Consider the following 21,675-nt stretch of genomic DNA (forward strand, 5'->3'; position numbering starts at 1 on the left):
GAGAGAGATGACAGGGGAGTCCTATAAGAAAGGGTGGAGAACGAGAGAGTGGGATGGTTGGCCTTCACAAGACAAGTCTTAAGGCATCAGCATGCTTCAGTTCTGCTAGTGCCTAGCCAAAATTGGCTAGCCCAACCGAACGAGTGTACTTGCATGCTCTCTTAAAAGACCTTGAAAGTTGATAAAAATGGAAAAAACTAGAAAAAAGCGTCAATAGTACTGTTTGTCCATTTTGAGATGCCGTAGCCAATATACGCTTCCTCTCAAAATACACTGAATGAATCTAAAATAACTCAATTTCTGTGACTAAGAGATCTTAGACGCAGGATTTTACATCTAACCAATATGTTAAATGCAGTATTCCTCAATAAAAAAATGTGCAAGAAAAAGAGTCGTCTCTCATTGAATAACAACAAATACTATTTTGAAGAATTCCTACTGGTGACCAATCACCAACGAAGGGGCACAGACTCCGGCTCTAACGCCCTGGCCATAGAGAGGGGTTTTTGTTCTTTATTTTGGTTAGGCCAGGGTGTTACATTGGGTGGGCGTTCTATGTTCTTTTTTCTAGGTTGGTTTGTTTCGTTGATTTTGGCCGTGTGGCTTCCAATCAGGCACAGCTGTAGTTTGTTATTGCTGATTGGGAGTCACACATAAGTAGCCTGTTTTTCCTTTGAGTTTTTGTGGGTGATTGTTTCTGTTTAGTGCTTTCGGTTTTGTTGTTAGTACCTGACAGAACTGTCGGCTGTCATTTTGTTTATTTTTTCAAGTGTTCTCTTTTTGTATTAAATATCATTCAAGATGAACACATCCTCCGCTGCACCTTGGTCTTTCTCTAACGACGGCCGTTACACCGGCTCCGAACTTCGGCTTTCCGTCAATACAGTGCATTCGGAAAGTATTCAGAACCCTTGACTTTTCCACTTTTGTTACGTTACAGCCTTATTCTCAAATGGATTAAATTGTTTTATCCCTCATCAATCTACACACAATACCCCATAATGACAAAGCAGAAACTGATTTGCAAATGTATTACAAATAAAAACAGAAATACCTAATTTACATAAGTATAAAGACCCTTTGCTATGAGACTCAAAGTTGAGCTCAGGTGCATCCTGTTTCCATTGATCATCCTTGAGATGTTTCAACAACTTGATTGGAGCACCTGTGATAAATTCGATTGATTGGACATGATTTGGAAAGGCACACACCTGTCTATAAAAGGTCCAACAGTTGACAGTGCATGTCAGAGCAAAAACCAAGCCATGAGGTCGAAGGAATTGCCTGGGGGAGAAGGGTCTTGGTCAGGGAGGTGATCAAGAACCCGACGGTCACTCTGACAGAGCTCCCGAGTTCTTCTATGGAGATAGGAGAACCTTCCAGAAGGACAACCATCTCTGCACCACTCCACCAATCAGGCTTTTATGGTAGAGTGGCCAGACGGAAGCCACTCCTTAGTGAAAGGCACATGACAGCCCACTTGGAGTTTGCCAAAAGGCACCTAAAGGACTCTCAGACCATTAGAAACAAGATTCTCTGGTCTGATGAAACCAAGATTGAACTCTTTGGCCTAAATGCCAAGCGTCACATCTGGAGGAAACCTGGCACCATCCCTACCGTGAAGCATGGTGGTGGCAGCGTTATGCTGTGGGGATGTTTTTCAGCGGCAGGGACTGGGAGACTAGTCAGGATCGAGGGAAAGATGAACGGAGCAAAGTACAGAGAGATCCTTGATGAAAACCTGCTCCAGAGCGCTCAGGACCTCAGACTGGGGTGAAGGTTCACCTTCCAACAGGACAATGACCCTAAGCACACAGCCAAGACAACGCAGGAGTGGATTCGGGACAAGTCTCTGAATTTCCTTGAGTTGCCCAGCCAGAGCCCGGACTTGAACCCAATATAACATCTCTGGAGAGACCTGAAAATAGCTGTGCAATGACGCTCCCCATCCAACCTGACAGAGCTTGAGAGGATCTGCAGAGAAGAATGGGAGAAACTCCCCAAATACAGGTGTGCCAAGCTTGTAGTGTCATACCCAAGAAGACTCAAAGCTGTAATCACTGCCAAAAGTGCTTCAACAAAGTACTGATTAAAGGGTCTTAACACTTATGTTACTGTTGACTTGGGTAATAACTGTCTATACTTCTAACTGTCTATACTTCTATAACTGTCTATACTTCTAACTGTCTATACTTCTATAACTGTCTATACCTCTATAACTGTCTATACTTCTATAACTGTCTATACTTCTATAACTGTCTATACTTCTATAACTGTCTATACTTCTATAACTGTCTATACCTCTATAACTGTCTATACCTCTATAACTGTCTATACCTCTATAACTGTCTATACTTCTATAACTGTCTATACTTCTATAACTGTCTATGCATCTATAACTGTCTATACATCTATAACTGTCTATACATCTATAACTGTCTATACATCTAGCTGCTGTCATGTCATGACTCTCTTTCTCTCTCTCTCTCTCCTCTTTTTACAGTATTTCCACTGAGCCTCGTGCTGTAAAAGAGCTACAAAACAATCAGAGATGGAGAGGGAGAAGAGAGAGAGGGGAGAGAGAGGGGGGAGAGATAGAGGGGAGAGCGAGGGAGGGGACAGAGAGGGGAGAGAGAGAGGGGGAAGAGAGGGGAGTGAGGGGTGGAGGGGGATGAATTGAATATATTTTGGGTAACAGACATATACATAAAAATTTACAATGTGGACGCAGAGGATATCACTTGAAGGTATCACTTCAAAGTATTCATTAAAACTCCTCAATAGTAAAAACAATAACACATATAATTATTAAAAGCCAAGACAAACTTACAAACAACCAGAAATACATTTAATTATATTAACATCCTAAAAAGTTATACTATTTACTGCACTTTTCCCTAACCATAGGGAGAGAGAGAGAGAGGGGGGAGAGAGAGAGAGGGGGGAGAGAGAGAGGGGGGAAGAGAGAGAGAGAGAGAGAGGGGAGGAGAGAGAGAGGGGAGAGAGAGGGGGAAGAGAGAGGGGTGAGAGAGAGAGAGTGGGAAGAGAGAGAGAGAGAGAGGGGAGGAGAGAGGGGGAAGAGAGAGAGGGGGAAGAGAGAGAGAGAGGGGGGAGGAGAGAGAGAGGGGGAAGAGAGAGAAAGAGGGGAGGAGAGAGAGAGAGAGGGGAGAGAGAGAGAGAGAGGGGAGAGAGAAAGAGAGAGAGAGAGAGAGGGGAGAGAGGAGTGGAGAGAGAGAGGGGGGAGAGAGGGGAGAGAGAGAGAGAGAGAGAGGGAAGAGAGAGAGGGGGGAGAGAGGGGTGGAGAGAGAGAGGGGAGAGAGAGAAAGGGGGAAGAGAGAGAGGGGAGAGAGAGAGAGGGGGAGAGAGGGGTGGAGAGAGAGAGAGAGAGGGGGAGAGAGAGGGGTGGAGAGAAGGGTGGAGAGAGAGAGGGGAGAGAGAGGGGAGAGAGAGGGGTTGAGAGAGAGAGAGAGAGAGAGGAGAGAGCGAGAGAGAGAGGGGGAGAGAGAGGGGGGAGAGAGAGAGAGGGAGAAAGCTAGAGGGGGAGAGAGAGAGGAGAGAGAGGGAGGGGAGAGAGAAGGGAGAAAGAGGGGGCAGAGAGAGAGGGGTTGAGACAGAGAGGAGAGAGATGAGTGGTGGGAGTGGTGGGAGAGAGAGGAGAGAGGAGAGAGAGGGGGGGAGAGGGAGAGGAGAGGGGGGGAGAGAGGGAGAATAGTGGGGGAGAACAGACATGGGAGTAGTGAAAGAGAGCAGTGTGTGGGCTCACAAATGCAAAGTGCTGTTTGGAAGTTTAGGAGAGTGGAATGTCAACTGTAATGAAAGTTAAGACTAGACAGCAGCAGCACACAGGAGCTGAGTAAAACATGTCTATTCTCTAGAAGGAGCTGATCAAAACATGTATTAATTCTCTAGAGGCAACCGCCATCTCAATTAGTTCACGTGACAGACAAGAATTTAAAGACAAAGGTGAGGCATCACTCATCAATGATGAACATCCAATTATCATTCTTACACGAACACTGGAAGCCCAGACTGCTCTTGGAATTTCCTCGTCCATCCTCTCTCCACCGTCCTCTCTCCTCAGTCCTCTCTCCTTCGTCCTCTCTCCTCCGTATCCCGGAAACCAATAAGTGGTCGAGGTGTGTCAATTCGTTAGGCAAACGGAAAAAGTCCTCCCATCCTCGATGGCCACCTTTCATCAAGGATATTCACCACAGAAGGGTTTTGAAATCTGCCACACCCCCTTTGAATGTCTTGTCAGAGAAAAACATGCACACATTTAAAAACAATTCCTAGCTAATTATTGAAAATTAAATACAGAAATATTACATTTACATTTATTCACACCCTTAAATCAATCACCTTTTCTCAGCGACTACAACTGAGAGTCTCTAAGAGCTTTCCACACCTGAATGGTGCAACATTTGCCCATTATTCTTTTCTAAATTCTTCAAGCTCTGTCTAATTGGTTGTTGATCATTATTAGATAACCATTTTCAAGTCTTGCCATAGATTTTTTAAGTAGATTTAGGTCAAAACTGTAACTTGGCCTCTCAGGAACATTCCCTGTCTTCTTGGTAAGCAACTCCAGTGTAGATTTGGCCTTGCTTTTTAGGTTATTGTCCTGTTGAAAGGTGAATTATTCTGCCAGTGTCTGGTGGAAAGCAGACTGAACCAGGTTTTCCTCTAGGATTTTACCTCTATTCCACTTCTTTTTTTATCCTGAAAAACTCCCCACTCCTTAATGATGACAAGCATACCCATAACATGATGTAGCCAACACAATGCTTGAAAATATGGAGAGGTGTACTCAGTAATGTGTTGTATTGGATTTGACCCAAACACAACACTTTGTATTCAGTACAAAAAAAGTTGAATTGCTTTGCCAAATTTTTTGTTGTTGTTGCAGTATTACGTTAGTGCCTTGTTGCAAACAGGATGCATATTTTGAATATACTTCCTTCTTTTTTTCACTCTGTCAATTACATCAGTATGGTGGAATTACTACAATGTTGTTGATCCATCCTCAGTTTTCTACTCTCAGTCTGCAACTGTCTTTGGTCTTGGTGGTTGAATCTGTGTTTGAAATTCACCGCTCGACTGAGAGACTTTACACATAATTGTAATGTGTTGGGGTAGAGAGATGAGGTAGTCATTAAAAAATCATGTTAAACAATATTATTGCACACAGAGTGAGTCCATGCAACTTATTATGTGACTTGTTAAGCACATTTGTACTCCTGAACTTTTTTAGGTTTGCCATAAACAAAGGGGTTGAATACTCAAGACATTTCAGCTTTTCATTTTTTATTAATTTTGTAAAAATTACACTTTGACATTATCAGGTATTGTGTGTATGCCAGTAACAAAAAAAAATCTAAATGTAATACATTTTCGATTCAGGCTGCAGGGGTGTGAATACTTTCTGAAGGCACTGTCATCTGTTTTGATCACTTTACTCATTTATTTTGTGATCCACCCCTGTGAACGTCATTTATTTTGGGACCCACCCCTGTAAACGTCATTAACCTAAATCACGCGCGAGTTGAGAAGGACAGTCTCATTTCAAACAAATTTCCATCCATGTTCACTCTCTTTGCTGACTCTCCTCAATGAACTTTGACCTTTTTCAAAAAGAGGCGAGAGAGGACGCAGGAGGTGAGCAAATCTATTTAATAAAAGGCCCTTGTCAGCTGGTAGGAGCAAAGGATGATGGGTTTGAGACGGGCAGGGTGAGAAGGGCAGGGTGAGGTTACCAGGAAGCGGTTATCTCTCTAACTATCTCTCTTCTCGTAGAGATAGTTAGAGGACGCAACATTGTATCTGTCCCATTATGTGAGAGCATGGGCACCGCCATTGAGGCAATCTCCATTTTAAAGTAGTCATTGTTCTTCTTCTACTACTGATTGCTTCTGACAACCTGGATGGAATTATTGGAACCATCTTTAACGCACAGGAAGTCCCACCCAGTTGATTACTTCACAATGGTTTTATTTGATTTATTTAACCTTTATTTAACCTTTACTTAACCTTTATTTAACTAGGCAAGTTAGTTAAGAACAAATTCTCATTTAAAATGACGGCCTACTCCGGCCAAGCCCTAACCCAGATGATGCTGGGCCAATAGTACGCCGCCCTATGGGACTCCCAATCACGGCCGGTTGTGATACAGCCTGGAATCGAACCAGGTCTGTAGTGATGCCTCTAACACTAAGATGCAGTGCCTTAGACAGTGAAAGTCCTCAATTGTGCTTCCCATGTTAAAATTGGATTTTTGGGGCACTAGAGCCCTCTATCTATCTCTAAGTAGTAACGTGACTGATGCATTGTGGGTGGTGACCTCTAGGCACTTTAAACGCGGCCCTCTGATTTCTTTTGTTTGTTGTGGCCTTGGTACAAGGTATATGGACTCGAATGCACTGCTTTTGGCTTTGCATTTGTGAAGAGCAGCAAAACAGAAGATGTTTCGACTGTGCCAGTTATGATGACCGAATTTCACGTTTCATCTTCTCAAAAAGCACAACAACTGGTTTAAAGACGTTCCAGCATGACTACATAGTGTGTCCTCTAAATCATCAGTAGAAGCATGTGACGAGTTTAACAGTTTAATATAAAAGGGATTCTAATGGTAATAGACAGATACATCAACAATAAATCAATCACCATATGACAACACGCTGCATAACAGAGAACATCTGTCAATTTCAAGAAGAAGGAAAAAAATAAAATCGTACATAAGGAGTTTTACAGATCAATATTATTTTCCAGCACATTGTGTTTGGGTCCGATTGTTTTTTGAAAATTCAAACATGTCAAGAAAGTCTTCAAAGGGAGTCGTGGTGGGTTTTTGGATGAGTGCTAGTTGGCTAGTAGCCACAGAATAATATCCTCCTCCATCTGTAAAGGTCCTTCCTGCCTCCACTCCGTTTGCATTCGAAAGACGACAAAAAAAATAATAATGGTCGCTGCTTTTTGGTCGGACAAAATAAAATAAAAAAATCTTGGCTTCTATCTCTTCTGCTCACTTTACTTTCCATTGCAAATCCTGCAGGCATTCTCTCCTCTCTCCTCTCTGTCTCTCTCTCTTTCTCTCTCTCTCTCTCTCTCGTCTCATAGTTTGTCCTTTCTCCTTCCCCTCTGCCTGACTGCAGCTATGTTTTTGGATACGGCAGCTAGTCTGTCCTTTCTCCTTTTTTTTGTGTTATGAATAATGCCCACTGTTTGTAGGAAGGTGAAGGAAACCCAGTTTTTTAAAATGTCAAAATGAAACTATTTAGCGTCTCTCTGTCTCAAAAAAAAACTAACCCGGAATACATTTTTAAAAAACGATGAAGATTAGAAGTTAGAATCCCAAATTCTAACATACTATGTCCTCCTCACACAAGGATAGGGTCCTTCAGGCCACGTGGCAGGCAACATAGTCCGAATACAAAATAACATGGATGGTGGTAGTCTTCCACAGCTAGGCAGGCTGACTGGCTCTAGTGCCCCAATACAGGTCACCTTCCGTGGGACAGCCCCACCCTACTCCCTGGCTTCGGGCCTACTCCCGAAACTCCTCAGCTGCACATGCAGGACTTGACGATCATGTTGGATAGCTGCTCTACTTTAGGGGTACGTCCAGAGTAGTAGAGGATGGTAAGAGGCTCCAGGTCCTGGGGAACGCAGCAGGGAGAGGCTGAGCCCTCTGGGTTCAGAGTGTTATACAAGCTCAGCAGCTATGGAGGGACAGGAAAGAGATATTTAGGTGTTTCTGAATGTGGAAGTTGAATGTTGATTCATGTGCAACTGTCCTGTCCAACTACAAAAATAAACACAAGTAAACACATGAGCCCTAATAAGCGGTCTTGGCCAATCAGAATTTTTGTTATTATTGATTTCTGTGTATGGTGTTATTGATCATATTGCTGAATCTAATTTAACAGTAGCTATTGAGCAGCGGAGGGACTTCTGCTTCCTACCCTGCAAGCTTGGTCATTATGGCCATGGTGCAAATAACTTCAACTATCCTCACCTGTGTGGGGTGTCAGATTGTCCTCACCTGTGTCCCACTGGGTAGACGTCAACTAAACATCTATTCCACATAGGTTCAACATAATGTCGTGGAAACAACGTTGATTCAACCAGTGTGTGCCCAGTGTGGTGTCAGATTGCCCTCACCTGTGCGTGCGGTGTCAGATTGCCCTCACCTGTGCGTGCAGTGTCAGATTGCCCTCACCTGTGTGTTTGGTGTCAGATTACTCCTCACCTGTGCGTGTGTGGTGTCAGATTGCCCTCACCTGTGCGTGCGTGGTATCGGAGCTCCTCAGGTAGGGACAGGGTCCAGAGCAGTAGTTAGCGAAGTATCCTTTAGGCTCGTGGATCCACTTCCAGTCCAGGTCTCGACGGAAGTCAATGTAGAGACGACGGACACAGCAGTTCTCCTCAACAGTGCTGTGAAAGGGGCATAACAAACAATGGTGAAGCACTCATACTCACTTATACAACAATGTGTTAGGTAGTCAGCTTTGATAACTGTTTAGTTTGAACTCAAGTATTTTCTTGTTAAAACACAAAAAACTTTAGTTCAAGTCAGATAAAGCTTCAGTTAGTTATTTAAGCAATAAGGCAAGAGGGGGTGTGGTATATGGCCAATATACCACGGCTAAGGGCCGTTCTTATGCACAACACAACGCAGAGTGCCTGGACACAGCCCTTAGCCGTGGTATACTGGCTATATACCACACACCCCCGAGGTGGCTTATCGCTATTATAAACTGGTTACCAACGTAATTAGAGCAGTAAAAAAATAAATGTTTTGTCATACCCGTGGTATACGGTGTCTGATATACCACGGCTGTCAGCCAAATCAGCATTCAGGACTCGAGAACCACCCAGTTTATATTCAAGTTAATCTCATCTTGATCAACCAACACATGTTGAATGGTTTGAGATGGAGCACATGGGGGGGGGGGAATTCGCTGGCTCATTGATCCTTCTTCTGCAACTGCTGTTTATGTTACACCAGAAATGTAATTGCTGACTTGTAGTTTACAAACCCTGCAAATTCAAAGGAGCCTTTCAGGACCGGACATCTCCATGACGATCGGTGGAAACAGAAGTAACAACGGTTTTAGTAAGGGTCCTTACGAGAAGCAGTAGTTGGTGTCCAGGGCTCGTTTGCGTCTACGTGGCTGTGAGTCGAGGCGGTGAGGAGGGATCATCATGAGGATGAGGTGAGGCAGATACTGCTCCTTCTGTTTCTTCAACCTGCCCAGGTCCCAACGACCCTGCTCTTCATACTCCCCTTCTACCCCTACAGCAGAGAGGTCACAGGTCAGACAGTATTATGTTCCATGCCCTGACTCTAACCCAGGTCCCAACCGACCCTGCTCTTCATACTCCCCTTCTACCCCTACAGCAGAGAGGTCACAGGTCAGACAGTATTATGTTCCGTGCCCTGACTCTAACCCAGGTCCCAACGACCCTGCTCTTCATACTCCCCTTCTACCCCTACAGCAGAGAGGTCACAGGTCAGACAGTATTATGTTTCGTGCCCTGACTCTAACCCAGGTCCCAACCGACCCTGCTCTTCATACTCCCCTTCTACCCCTACAGCAGAGAGGTCACAGGTCAGACAGTATTATGTTTCGTGCCCTGACTCTAACCCAGGTCCCAATGACCCTGCTCTTCATACTCCCCTTCTACCCCTACAGCAGAGAGGTCACAGGTCAGACAGTATTATGTTTCGTGCCCTGACTCTAACCCAGGTCCCAACCGACCCTGCTCTTCATACTCCCCTTCTACCCCTACAGCAGAGAGGTCACAGGTCAGACAGTATTATGTTCCGTGCCCTGACTCGACCTCAGGTCCCAACCGACCCTGCTCTTCATACTCCCCTTCTACCCCTACAGCAGAGAGGTCACAGGTCAGACAGTATTATGTTTCGTGCCCTGACTCTAACCCAGGTCCCAACCGACCCTGCTCTTCATACTCCCCTTCTACCCCTACAGCAGAGAGGTCAGACAGTATTATGTTCCATGCCCTGACTCGACCTCAGGTCCTTGGTTCGTAACTTTAGTTCCTTTGCTTCTGTGAGCAAGCTTGTAAATTATGTTGTGACTTGTAATGTTATTTAAAAAAAAAAATGCAATTACACTTTTTATTGCCAGTTCACAGTTCATAGTTCACAGTTCATAGTTCATAATTCCGTTGTCTAAGGGAGACAGATCCAGATCTGAAAGCTACTTCTCAGTATGTTAAACAGTGCTAGCAGTACTTTGCCAGTTATTGGGTGGTGACAACAAAAAAAAGGACTTGAGGTTTTCCCGGTTTGAAAAGACCACACGAGGAAGAGAATGTTATGCCTACTGACCTTTGAACTTGACCTCCAGCACCTCGTTCACATTGTCGATGATGTCACCGTTGGGGTTGAAGGTGTGGCATGGGCAGTGTACGCTGATCTCCAGACCCAGGTTAGTCTCTGACAGGAGAGAGGCATCATGGGAAAGATAAAGTCATCTTCACACACCAACTCAAAAAACGGGAAAAACTACCGCTTGTGGCGTTTTTGGATTGTTTACTTTTGTTTGATGTTGTTGTTGATGTTGTTGTGTTAGTATGTAACTGGAGTCTATACAAAACCCGTAACAGTGGAAATAATTTTCTTTTGAAAGACAATAGAACAACCAATCAATGAATCAAGTGGGTCCGGCTCACCTCTGTATATCAGCCACTCCCGTACCGTCTCTGTCACATCGAAGGAGACCCATTCGGGCGTTCCCTTGGTCAGCACATTCTTGGCTCCAATGTAGCGTTGTTTAGCTATGTGCTCGTCTGGCCTCAGGATCTGAAAACCAAGGTTTGGGGGAGTTACTGAATATGAACAATACAATGATCCACTACACTGATGTAGAATTATAACAGGTGCTGTTGCATCTTGAGGAGACAGCAGTCTCTATTTATCAGAAGCCTGGAGATGTGAGAAGCATTCGCTATTGAAAAAATAAATAAAAAATCACACAATAAAGATAATCTTTATAACCCTCAAATTCCAACCTGGAACTCGAAACCAGTTCCAGTGCTTTTTTTTCATTCGTCCCCTTCAAAAAAAAATCTGGGACCAATTTAGATCCGGGACACTAGGTGGGTGTAATTAATGATCAGGTAGAACAGAAAAGCAGCAGTAGTCTGGCCCTCTGTGGTAAGATTCTAATACCTCTGCTTTATGCCATTACTGCATGGTGTCATAGATTCTAGAGCAGACGCTTTTGAGGCTGATGACTGTAGAAGGTTTGAGGTCAATTCAGTTTTCAATTAAAAAAAGTTAATCGGCATCCATACAGGCTCAATGAAACTCTCACAGTATTTGAAAGGGAACGACTACTAATTGAACTCATGTGTGGTGCTGGTCTGCTGACAGTACACTGCCCAGAGCTCTGAACACATTCTCCGGGACACACCAGAGTTAACCTGCCCAGAGCTCTGAACACATTCTCCGGGACACACCAGAGTTAACCTGCCCAGAGCTCTGAACACATTCTCCGGGACACACCAGAGTTAACCTGCCCAGAGCTCTGAACACATTCTCCGGGACACACCAGAGTTAACCTGCCCAGAGCTCTGAACACATTCTCCAGGACACACCAGAGTTAACCTGCCCAACGCTCTGAACACATTCTCCGGGACACACCAGAGTTAACCTGCCCAGAGCTCTGAACACATTCTCCGGGACACACCAGAGTTACCCTGCCTAAATCTCTGAACACATTCCCCAGGACACACCAGCGTTACCCTGCCCAGAGCCAGACCCTGCACACATTCTCCAGGCCTGACGAGAGCTGGAGTTAGGGTCTGGCGGCTGGCTACCCACCACCAAACCACAGCTGGATTTCACTGGCTGAGGCTCTCTTGCCCTTCCTCAGTTGAAACTGGGAAGTTTGAGAAATAGGTCTTGTGGAATAATAAGCGACTAGATTGCATGTCTGTGTCAGTATGGTAAACCTATCTAAGTGAACTGAACTTGTTTAATAAGCCACATTTCTGGTTAAAGTCTACTACAGATCATGCTTCGTAACAACAAAAGCTGTCGATTTGTTGATGTGCTTTAAAAAAAAAAGAATGTCTGAGTGATGGAGGTACGTACTGTGTTTCCTCTACCAGGCAACCACCCCCTTACCTAAAGTGATTGACTTCAATTGGTAGTAATTGACAATGGCTGCGTTCCAAACGGAACCCTACTCCCTTTACAGTGCACTACCTCAGGGCCCATAGGGATCTGGTCAAAAGTCAGGACTCCCGAGTGGCGCAGCGGTCTAAGGCACTGCATATCAGTGCTAGAGGTGTCTCTAGAAACACCCTGGTTCAAATCCAGGCTGTATCACAACCCGGCCGTGATTGGGAGTCCCATAGGGCGGCGCACAATTGGCCGGGTTTGGCCGTCATTGTAAATAAGAATATGTTCTTAACTGACTTGACCAGTTAAATAAAGATAAAATAATACAGAATGAAGGAATAGGGTGCCCAACGTTGATGCCTACGGACCTGGAAGTTGCCTAGAAATGAAACTAGGGGGGAAAAGACTTAACGTTGTCAGGTTGAGTTGAAGATCTCTGAAGGACATGGAGAGATGGACGGTACCTTTACACACCTGGTAGAGCTCGACCCTCTGTTCATTCCTATTGGCAGCAGGGTTTGGAACCCTCAGAGCTCGGAACTCGGCTCGGAACAGGTTGGTGGAATTCCTCTCCATCACTGAGATGTTGAAACGGAACACTTTGGAAGTGATTCCTTTAGGACAGTATGGAAGGTCATCTGTAGCACAGAGAGAGGTCACAGTCAGTAACAATGAACTTTAGATTAAGTTACTACTAAGCTTAACCAGTGGGCTGGTTGGAGATGATGACATGGGGAGAGTAGGGAAGGTTGTTGGAGACAGACAGGAGACAGTAGGGCAGGTTGTTGGTGACAGACAGGAGACAGTAGGGCAGGTTGTTGGAGGCAGTAGGGCAGGTTGTTGCAGACAGTAGGGCAGGTTGTTGGAGACAGAGAGGAGACAGTAGGGAAGGTTGTTGGAGACAGAGAGGAGACAGTAGGGCAGGTTGTTGGAGACTGAGAGGAGACAGTAGGGCAGGTTGTTGGAGACAGAGAGGAGACAGTAGGGAAAGTTGTTGGAGACAGTAGGGCAGGTTGTTGGAGACAGACAGGAGACAGTAGGGCAGGTTGTTTGAGACAGTAGGGCAGGTTGTTGGAGACAGACAGGAGACAGTAGGGAAAGTTGTTGGAGACAGTAGGGCAGGTTGTTGGAGACAGACAGGAGACAGTAGGGCAGGTTGTTGGAGACTGAGAGGAGACAGTAGGGCAGGTTGTTGGAGACAGAGAGGAGACAGTAGGGCAGGTTGTTTGAGACAGTAGGGCAGGTTGTTGGAGAGAGAGAGGAGACAGTAGGGCAGGTTGTTGGAGACAGAGAGGAGACAGTAGGGCAGGTTGTTGGATACAGAGAGGAGACAGTAGGGCAGGTTGTTTGAGACAGTAGGGCAGGTTGTTTGAGACAGTAGGGCAGGTTGTTGGAGACAGAGAGGAGACAGTAGGGCAGGTTGTTGGAGACAGAGAGGAGACAGTAGGGCAGGTTGTTGGAGACAGAGAGGAGACAGTAGGGCAGGTTGTTAGAGACAGAGAGGAGACAGTAGGGCAGGTTGCTGGAGACAGTAGGGCAGGTTGTTGGATACAGAGAGGAGACAGTAGGGCAGGTTGTTGGAGACAGAGAGGAGACAGTAGGGCAGGTTGCTGGAGACAGAGGAGACAGTAGGGCAGGTTGTTAGAGACAGAGAGGAGACAGTAGGGCAGGTTGTTGGAGACAGAGAGGAGACAGTAGGGCAGGTTGTTGGAGACTGAGAGGAGACAGTAGGGCAGGTTGTTGGAGACTGAGAGGAGACAGTAGGGCAGGTTGTTGGAGACAGACAGGAGACAGTAGGGCAGGTTGTTGGAGACTGAGAGGAGACAGTAGGGCAGGTTGTTGGAGACTGATAGGAGACAGTAGGGCAGGTTGTTGGAGACAGACAGGAGACAGTAGGGCAGGTTGTTGGAGACTGATAGGAGACAGTAGGGCAGGTTGTTGGAGACAGACAGGAGACAGTAGGGCAGGTTGTTGGAGACTGAGAGGAGACAGTAGGGCAGGTTGTTGGAGACAGACAGGAGACAGTAGGCCAGGTTGTTGGAGACTGAGAGGAGACAGTAGGGCAGGTTGTTGGCGACTGAGAGGAATCAGTAGGGCAGGTCGTTGGAGACTGAGAGGAGACAGTAGGGCAGGTTGTTGGAGACAGAGAGGAGACAGTAGGGCAGGTTGTTGGAGACAGAGAGGAGATAGTAGGGCAGGTTGTTGGAGACAGAGAGGAGACAGTAGGGCAGGTTGTTTGAGACAGTAGGGCAGGTTGTTGGAGACATTAGGGCAGGATGTTGGAGACAGAGAGGAGACAGTAGGGCAGGTTGTTGGAGACAGAGAGGAGACAGTAGGGCAGGGTGTTAGAGACAGAGAGGAGACAGTAGGCCAGGTTGCTGGAGACAGTAGGGCAGGTTGTTGGATACAGAGAGGAGACAGTAGGGCAGGTTGTTGGAGACAGAGAGAGACAGTAGGGCAGGTTGTTGGAGACAGAGAGGAGACAGTAGGGCAGGTTGTTGGAGACAGAGAGGAGACAGTAGGGCAGGTTGTTAGAGACAGAGAGGAGACAGTAGGGCAGGTTGTTGGAGACAGACAGGAGACATTTGGGCAGGTTGTTGGAGACTGAGAGGAGACAGTAGGGCAGGTTGTTGGAGACTGAGAGGAGACAGTAGGGCAGGTTGTTGGAGACAGGGAGGAGAAAGTAGGGCAGGTTGTTGGAGACAGACAGGAGAAAGTAGGGCAGGTTGTTGGCGACTGAGAGGAAACAGTAGGGCAGGTTGTTGGAGACAGAGAGGAGACAGTAGGGCAGGTTGTTTGAGACAGTAGGGCAGGTTGTTGGAGACAGAGAGGAGACAGTAGGGCAGGTTGTTGGAGACAGACAGGAGACAGTAGGGCAGGTTGTTGGAGACTGACAGGAGACAGTAGGGCAGGTTGTTGGAGACAGAGAGGAGACAGTAGGGCAGGTTGTTGGAGACTGAGAGGAGACAGTAGGGCAGGTTGTTGGAGACTGAGAGGAGACAGTAGGGCAGGTTGTTGGAGACAGTAGGGCAGGTTGTTGGAGACAGAGAGGAGACAGTAGGGCAGGTTGCTGGAGACAGTAGGGCAGGTTGTTGGATACAGAGAGGAGACAGTAGGGCAGGTTGTTAGAGACAGAGAGGAGACAGTAGGGCAAGTTGTTGGAGACAGAGAGGAGACAGTAGGGCAGGTTGTTAGAGACAGAGAGGAGACAGTAGGGCAGGTTGTTTGAGACAGAGAGGAGACAGTAGGGCAGGTTGTTGGAGACAGACAGGAGACAGTATGGCAGGTTGTTGGAGACTGAGAGGAGACAGTAGGGCAGGTTGTTGGAGACTGAGAGGAGACAGTAGGGCAGGTTGGTGGAGACTGAGAGGAGACAGTAGGGCAGGTTGTTGGAGACAGAGAGGAGACAGTAGGGCAGGTGTTGGAGACAGTAGGGCTGGTTGTTGGAGACAGAGAGGAGACAGTAGGGCAGGTTGTTGGAGACTGAGAGGAGACAGTAGGGCAGGTTGTTGGAGACTGAGAGGAGACAGTAGGGCAGGTTGTTGGATACTGAGAGGAGACAGTAGGGCAGGTTGTTGGAGACAGACAGGAGACAGTAGGGCAGGTTGTTAGAGACAGAGAGGAGACAGTAGGGCAGGTTGTTTGAGACAGTAGGGCAGGTTGTTGGAGACAGTAGGGCAGGTTGTTGGAGACAGACAGGAGACAGTAGGGCAGGTTGTCTGTAACGGACAGAGGAGAAAGAGGAGACAGCTCAGTAATGCATGGGACCGTTTTAGGGCCTGGTTTTCTGTAAGACAGAGGAGACAGAGTTCAGTAATGCTTGAACACTTTAAAAGTAATACCCTTAGGACAGTCGAGCAGGTTATCTGTAAGAGAAAGAGAGAAGACAGAGGAGACAGAGAGGACAGAGGGGAGTCAGAGATGACAGAGAGGAGACAGAAAGAGGCGACAGAGAGGACAGAGAGGAGACAGAGAGGGGTCAGAGGAGACAGAGGCCAGAGAGGAGACAGAAAGAGGCGACAGAGAGGACAGAGAGGAGACAGAGGACAGAGAGCAGTCAGAGATGACAGAGAGGAGACAGAAAGAGGCGACAGAGAGGACAGAGAGGAGACAGAGAGGGGACAGAGGCCAGAGAGGAGAGAGATAGGAGACAGAGGAGACAGAGAGGAGACAGAGAGGACAGAGAGCAGTCAGAGATGACAGAGAACACAGAGAGGACATAAACGGGACAGAGAGAAGACAGAGAGAGATGAGACAGAGAGAGGCGACAGAGAGAGGACAGAGGGGACAGAGAGGAGGAGGAGGTGACAGAGAGGACAGAGGAGACAGAGGGGACAGAGGGGACAGAGAGGGGACAGAGGAGACAGAGAGGACAGAGAGGAGACAGAGAGGACAGACGGAGACAGAGGGGACAGAGAGGACAGAGAGGAGACAGAGGAGACAGCTCAGTAATGCATGGGACCGTTTTAGGGCCTGGTTTTCTGTAAGACAGAGGAGACAGAGTTCAGTAATGCTTGAACATTTTAAAAGTAATACCCTTAGGACAGTCGAGCAGGTTATCTGTAAGAGAAAGAGAGAAGACAGAGGAGACAGAGAGGACAGAGAGGAGACAGAGAGGAGACAGAAAGAGGCGACAGAGGAGACAGAGAGGACAGAGGGGAGTCAGAGATGACAGAGAGGAGACAGAAAGAGGCGACAGAGAGGACAGAGAGGAGACAGAGAGGGGTCAGAGGAGACAGAGGCCAGAGAGGAGACAGAAAGAGGCGACAGAGAGGACAGAGAGGAGACAGAGAGGGGTCAGAGGAGACAGAGGCCAGAGAGGAGAGAGAGAGGAGACAGAGGAGACAGAGGAGACAGAGAGGAGACAGAGAGGACAGAGAGCAGTCAGAGATGACAGAGAGGAGACAGAAAGAGGCGACAGAGAGGAGACAGAGAGGAGACAGAGAGGAGACAGAGGAGACAGAGAACACAGAGAGGACAGAAAGGGGACAGAGAGAAGACAGAGAGCGATGAGACAGAGAGAGGCGACAGAGAGAGGACAGAGGGGACAGAGAGGGGACAGAGGAGACAGAGAGGACAGAGAGGAGACAGAGAGGACAGAGAGGAGACAGAGAGGACAGAAGGAGACAGAGGGGACAGAGGAGACAGAGAGGGGACAGAGGAGACAGAGAGGACAGAGAGGAGACAGAGAGGACAGAGAGGAGACAGAGAGGACAGAAGGAGACAGAGGGGCCAGAGAGGACAGAGAGGAGAGGAGACAGAGGACAGAGGACAGAGAGGAGACAGAGGAGACAGAGAGGGGACAGAGGAGACAGAGAGGAGACAGAGAGAGGGCAGAGAGGACAAAGGAGACATTGAGGACAGAGAGGAGCCAGAGAGGACAGAGAGAGGACAGAGAGGAGACAGAGAGGAGACAGAGAGAGGGGACAGAGAGAGGAGACACAGAGAGGAGACACAGAGAGGACAGGACAGGGACAGAGAGAAGACAGAGGGGACAGAGAGGAGACAGAGAGGACAGAGAGGAGACAGAGAGGATAGAGATGAGACAGAGAGGATAGAGAGGAGACAGAGAGGATAGAGAGGAGACAGAGAAAGGAGACAGAGAGGAGACAGAGAAGGTCAGAAGAAGGAGAGTAATGCTTGAACACTTTGGAGGTGGTGCTTTTGGGTCGTCTGTAAATAGTGAGAGGAGAACCAGCTCAGTAACAACGTCGCTTTCAAACAAACATGCAGATAGATTACAGTTAGATATTTTTCAAACCTCTCCTCTGGGACCCCCAGACGTTTCACAGATATGTTGTAGCTGTGAACTAGCCCACCTTATTCAAATAGCCAAAGGCTTGACGATTAGTTGAAAAGTTGTTCTTGTTCTGAAACACTGGGGGTCCCAGAGGAGAGGTGTGAAAAGGGTGATGTGAGATAGCACAAAGCTTAACCAGTGGAACTTCAGATGGGTTTTTCCACAGAAGTTGTCATCGCAAAGAAAGGTCAGCTTTGGTCAGAGTGAATGAATGTCCCATGTATATCGAATACCTTTTTCAGACAAGCAATTGATACCCTCATGAAAATAACGTGGTAGGAGACTTCCAAGCCAGTGAGCAAAACTGGTTGAAAATTCTACTTTTCAGCGTCTTTTCAACCAAAATATATTTATATTTTCAACATCTTTTCAAATTCTTGTGCTCATAGGATAAGAGACAGAATGTGGATGTGAGTTTTATGTTGAACTACCCTGATAAATCAACAGAAATAGTGGACTTTGTAGATGCTTCCTCCTTACACCGCATAGACCAGTAGACACCACATTTCCTGCTTATCGTAGTTCATGTCTTCAGACCAGTAGACACCACATTTCCTGCTTAACGTAGTTCATCTCTTCAGACCAGTAGACACCACATTTCCTCCTTATCGTAGTTCATCTCTTCAGACCAGTAGACACCACATTTCCTCCTTAACGTAGTTCATCTCTTCAGACCAGTAGACACCACATTTCCTCCTTATTGTAGTTCATCTCTTCAGACCAGTAGACACCACATTTCCTGCTTATCGTAGTTCATCTCTTCAGACCAGAAGACACCACATTTCCTGCTTATCGTAGTTCATCTCTTCAGACCAGAAGACACTACATTTCTTGCTTATCGTAGTTCATCTCTTCAGACCAGAAGACACCACATTTCCTCCTTAACGTAGCTCATCTCTTTTCAGGTTGACTTGGCACCAAGAACCCTGCTAAGATTCCTCTTCAGTAATAGACCGTCTACTGGCACCAGTAGCTTTCTGGAGCCCCATAGGGCCCTGGTCATAAGTAGTGCCCTGTATAAGTAATAGGATGCCATTTGGGACACAGACAGTAATCTTTAACCATGTACTGCAGGCAATGTCCTAGAGCGTCTGTCTTTCCATGGCAACTGGCATGGAATGTGATAACGTGCTTCCGTTATCAGCTGAAGTCACTGGGCTATTTTCTGCTTCTTGACTGAGTTAGAAGCCGGAGAGGAAGAAGGGAACGTTTATTTTCTAAGTGAACTAGCGTCCCTGTTTGGCTTGGAGTGACTTCACCTCTCTGGTATTTGGTGTATCAAAAAACCCTGCTGTCCTCAGTGTGGTGGGGGTGACCCCTAGAACAGACCTTCACTCAAATGAATGAATAGAAGTGCTGATTTAGGATCAGGTCGTCTCTGTCCATATAATCTTGTTCATTATGATCTAAAAGGGAAAACAAATCCTATATCAGCACTCTTACTGTGAATTTGTGAATACGGGGCCAGACCAAGACCAGCCCAGCCCCTGCCCAGACAACACCAGCCCAGCCCAGCTCACACCAGTCCAGATCAGCTCCAGTCCTGACCGGACCACACCAGCCCAAACCAGCCCTTCCCCAGACCCAACCGCACCAGCCCAGACCAGCCCTTCCTAGACCCAACCACACCAGCCCTTCCCAGACCCAACCACACCAGCCCAAACCAGCCCTTCCCAGACCCAATCACACCAGCCCAAACCAGCCCTTTCCAGACCCAACCATACCAGCCCAAACCAGCCCTTCCCAGACCCAACCACACCACCCCAGACCAGCCCTTCCCAGAAACAATCACACCAGCCCAAACCAGTCCTTCCCAGACACAATCACACCAGCCCAAACCAGGCCTTCCCAGACCCAACCACACCAGCCCAGACCAGCCCTTCCCAGAAACAATCACACCAGCCCAAACCAGTCCTTCCCAGACACAATCACACCAGCCCAAACCAGGCCTTCCCAGACCCAACCACACCAGCCCAGACCAGCCCTTCCCAGACCCAACCACACCAGCCCAAACCAGCCCTTCCTAGACCCAATCACACCAGCTCAAACCAGCCCTTCCCAGACCCAACCACACCAGCCCTTCCCAGACACAGCCCAGACCACACCAGCCCTTCCCAGACCCAATCACTCCAGCCCAGACCAGCCCTTCCCAGACACAGCCCAGACAACACCAGCCAAGACCCAGCCCATCCCCTAGACCAGCCCAGACCCAACCCAGAGCCTGCACTCACAGCCCCTCTGCCCCAACCACACAATGACTTCTTCACAACTCCTACCCTCCACTCCTCCATGCCTGCCTCGCTGCTATATGCCAGATAGACGTTCCATTCTATAAAAGGAGCCCCATGTCTGTCTTCTGTCTCCCAAAACACAGCCATTTGCCTTTCTTTACCCTCCTACCTCTCTTCTTCCTGCTTCATTTGCACCTGTCAGGGATTTGAGCCAGTTTAGAGATCCACCTTAGATCTGGCAAAGGTCAAGTGTCAACCTAAGGCCTTTCAGCGGGACTGGTCACGAGCTAACGTGTTTGCCCACACTACATTAAAGAGGTCAGGAAGAAAGGGAGCGATTGCATTGGCTCGGAGTCAACGGTGGTTCCTCTGAGAGACTACTTCAGGAAGAAAGGGAGCAATGACACTGGCCTGGAGTCAACGGTGGTTCCTCTGAGAGACTACTTCAGGAAGAAAGGGAGCGATGACACTGGCCTGGAGTCAACGGTGGTTCCTCTGAGAGACTACTTCAGGAAGAAAGGGAGCGATGACACTGGCCTGGAGTCAACGGTGGTTCCTCTGAGAGACTACTTCAGGAAGAAAGGGAGCGATGACACCGGCCTGGAATCAATGGTGGTTCCTCTGAGAGACTATTTCAGGAAGAAAGGGAGCGATGACACTGGCCTGGAGTCAACGGTGGTTCCTCTGAGAGACTACTTCAGGAAGAAAGGGAGCAATGACACCGGCCTGAAGTCAACGGTGGTTCCTCTGAAAAACATACTTCTTCAGGAAGTAAGGGAGCGATGACACCGGCTTGGAGTCAACGGTGGTTCCTTTGAAAGAGAGATGTTTTCAGAACATTTAACCAGAGAGAGGGCGAGAGCGGGAGAGAGGGCGAGAGCGGGAGAGAGAGGGAGAGAGAGGGCGAGAGCGAGTGTGAGACCTAGGCTTTGTCCTAAACGGCAGCATATTCGCTGTATAATGTACTACTTTAGACCAGAGCCATAGTGTACTACTGTAGACCACTACATTGTGTACTATAGAGGGAATAGGGTCCCATTTGAGGCAAACCTACAAAGTGGTGGTGGCTGTAACCTTTTAACGACTGGCATCCGTCAGAGTGCTGTGTCTGTCCACAAGCCAGGGCCTGACCGCAGTAGTTCCTCTAATGCCAAGATATGGCTATGGGCAATACCCTTCTAAGCAAAAACAGGAAGCCAGTCCTCTCAGTCTCTCACCTCCCTCTAAAACACCTTTCCTGGTGTGACTCACAGTTACCCTGATCTGGCGAAATAGTAAGCAGTAAAGGTCTGGAGTAGTAAAGGTCTGGAGCAGTAAAGGTCTGGTCTGGAGTAGTAAAGGTCTGGTCTGGAGTAGTAAAGGTCTGGAGTAGTAAAGGTCTGGAATAGTAAAGGTCTGGAGTAGTAAAGGTCTGGTCTGGAGTAGTAAAGGTCTGGAGTAGTAAAGGTCTGGAGTAGTAAAGGTCTGCTCTGGAGTAGTAAAGGTCTGGAATA

The 21,675-nt window shown here is 47.5% G+C and overlaps 1 protein-coding gene across 1 annotated transcript in view; it reads right to left on the reverse strand.

Annotated features, from left to right (window-relative positions):
• Positions 1 to 5,295: 5,295 nt before the first annotated feature.
• The window catches only part of LOC106571074 (transforming growth factor beta-3 proprotein), a 119,382-nt gene continuing 103,002 nt past the window's right edge, over positions 5,296 to 21,675 (reverse strand). The window contains exons 2-7 of the mRNA XM_014143737.3: positions 12,626 to 12,789; positions 10,696 to 10,825; positions 10,352 to 10,459; positions 9,127 to 9,292; positions 8,277 to 8,430; positions 5,296 to 7,715 (exon numbers count right to left, since the gene is read on the reverse strand). Of these exons, the coding sequence (XP_013999212.2) occupies positions 7,557 to 7,715; positions 8,277 to 8,430; positions 9,127 to 9,292; positions 10,352 to 10,459; positions 10,696 to 10,825; positions 12,626 to 12,789 (881 nt within the window). The 3' untranslated portion in view covers positions 5,296 to 7,556. The remainder of the gene's footprint in view (positions 7,716 to 8,276; positions 8,431 to 9,126; positions 9,293 to 10,351; positions 10,460 to 10,695; positions 10,826 to 12,625; positions 12,790 to 21,675) is intronic.

The sequence above is a fragment of the Salmo salar genome, chromosome 15, assembly GCF_965601325.2.
Source record: "Salmo salar chromosome 15, fSalSal1, whole genome shotgun sequence".
Classification (NCBI taxonomy): Eukaryota; Metazoa; Chordata; class Actinopteri; order Salmoniformes; family Salmonidae; genus Salmo; species Salmo salar.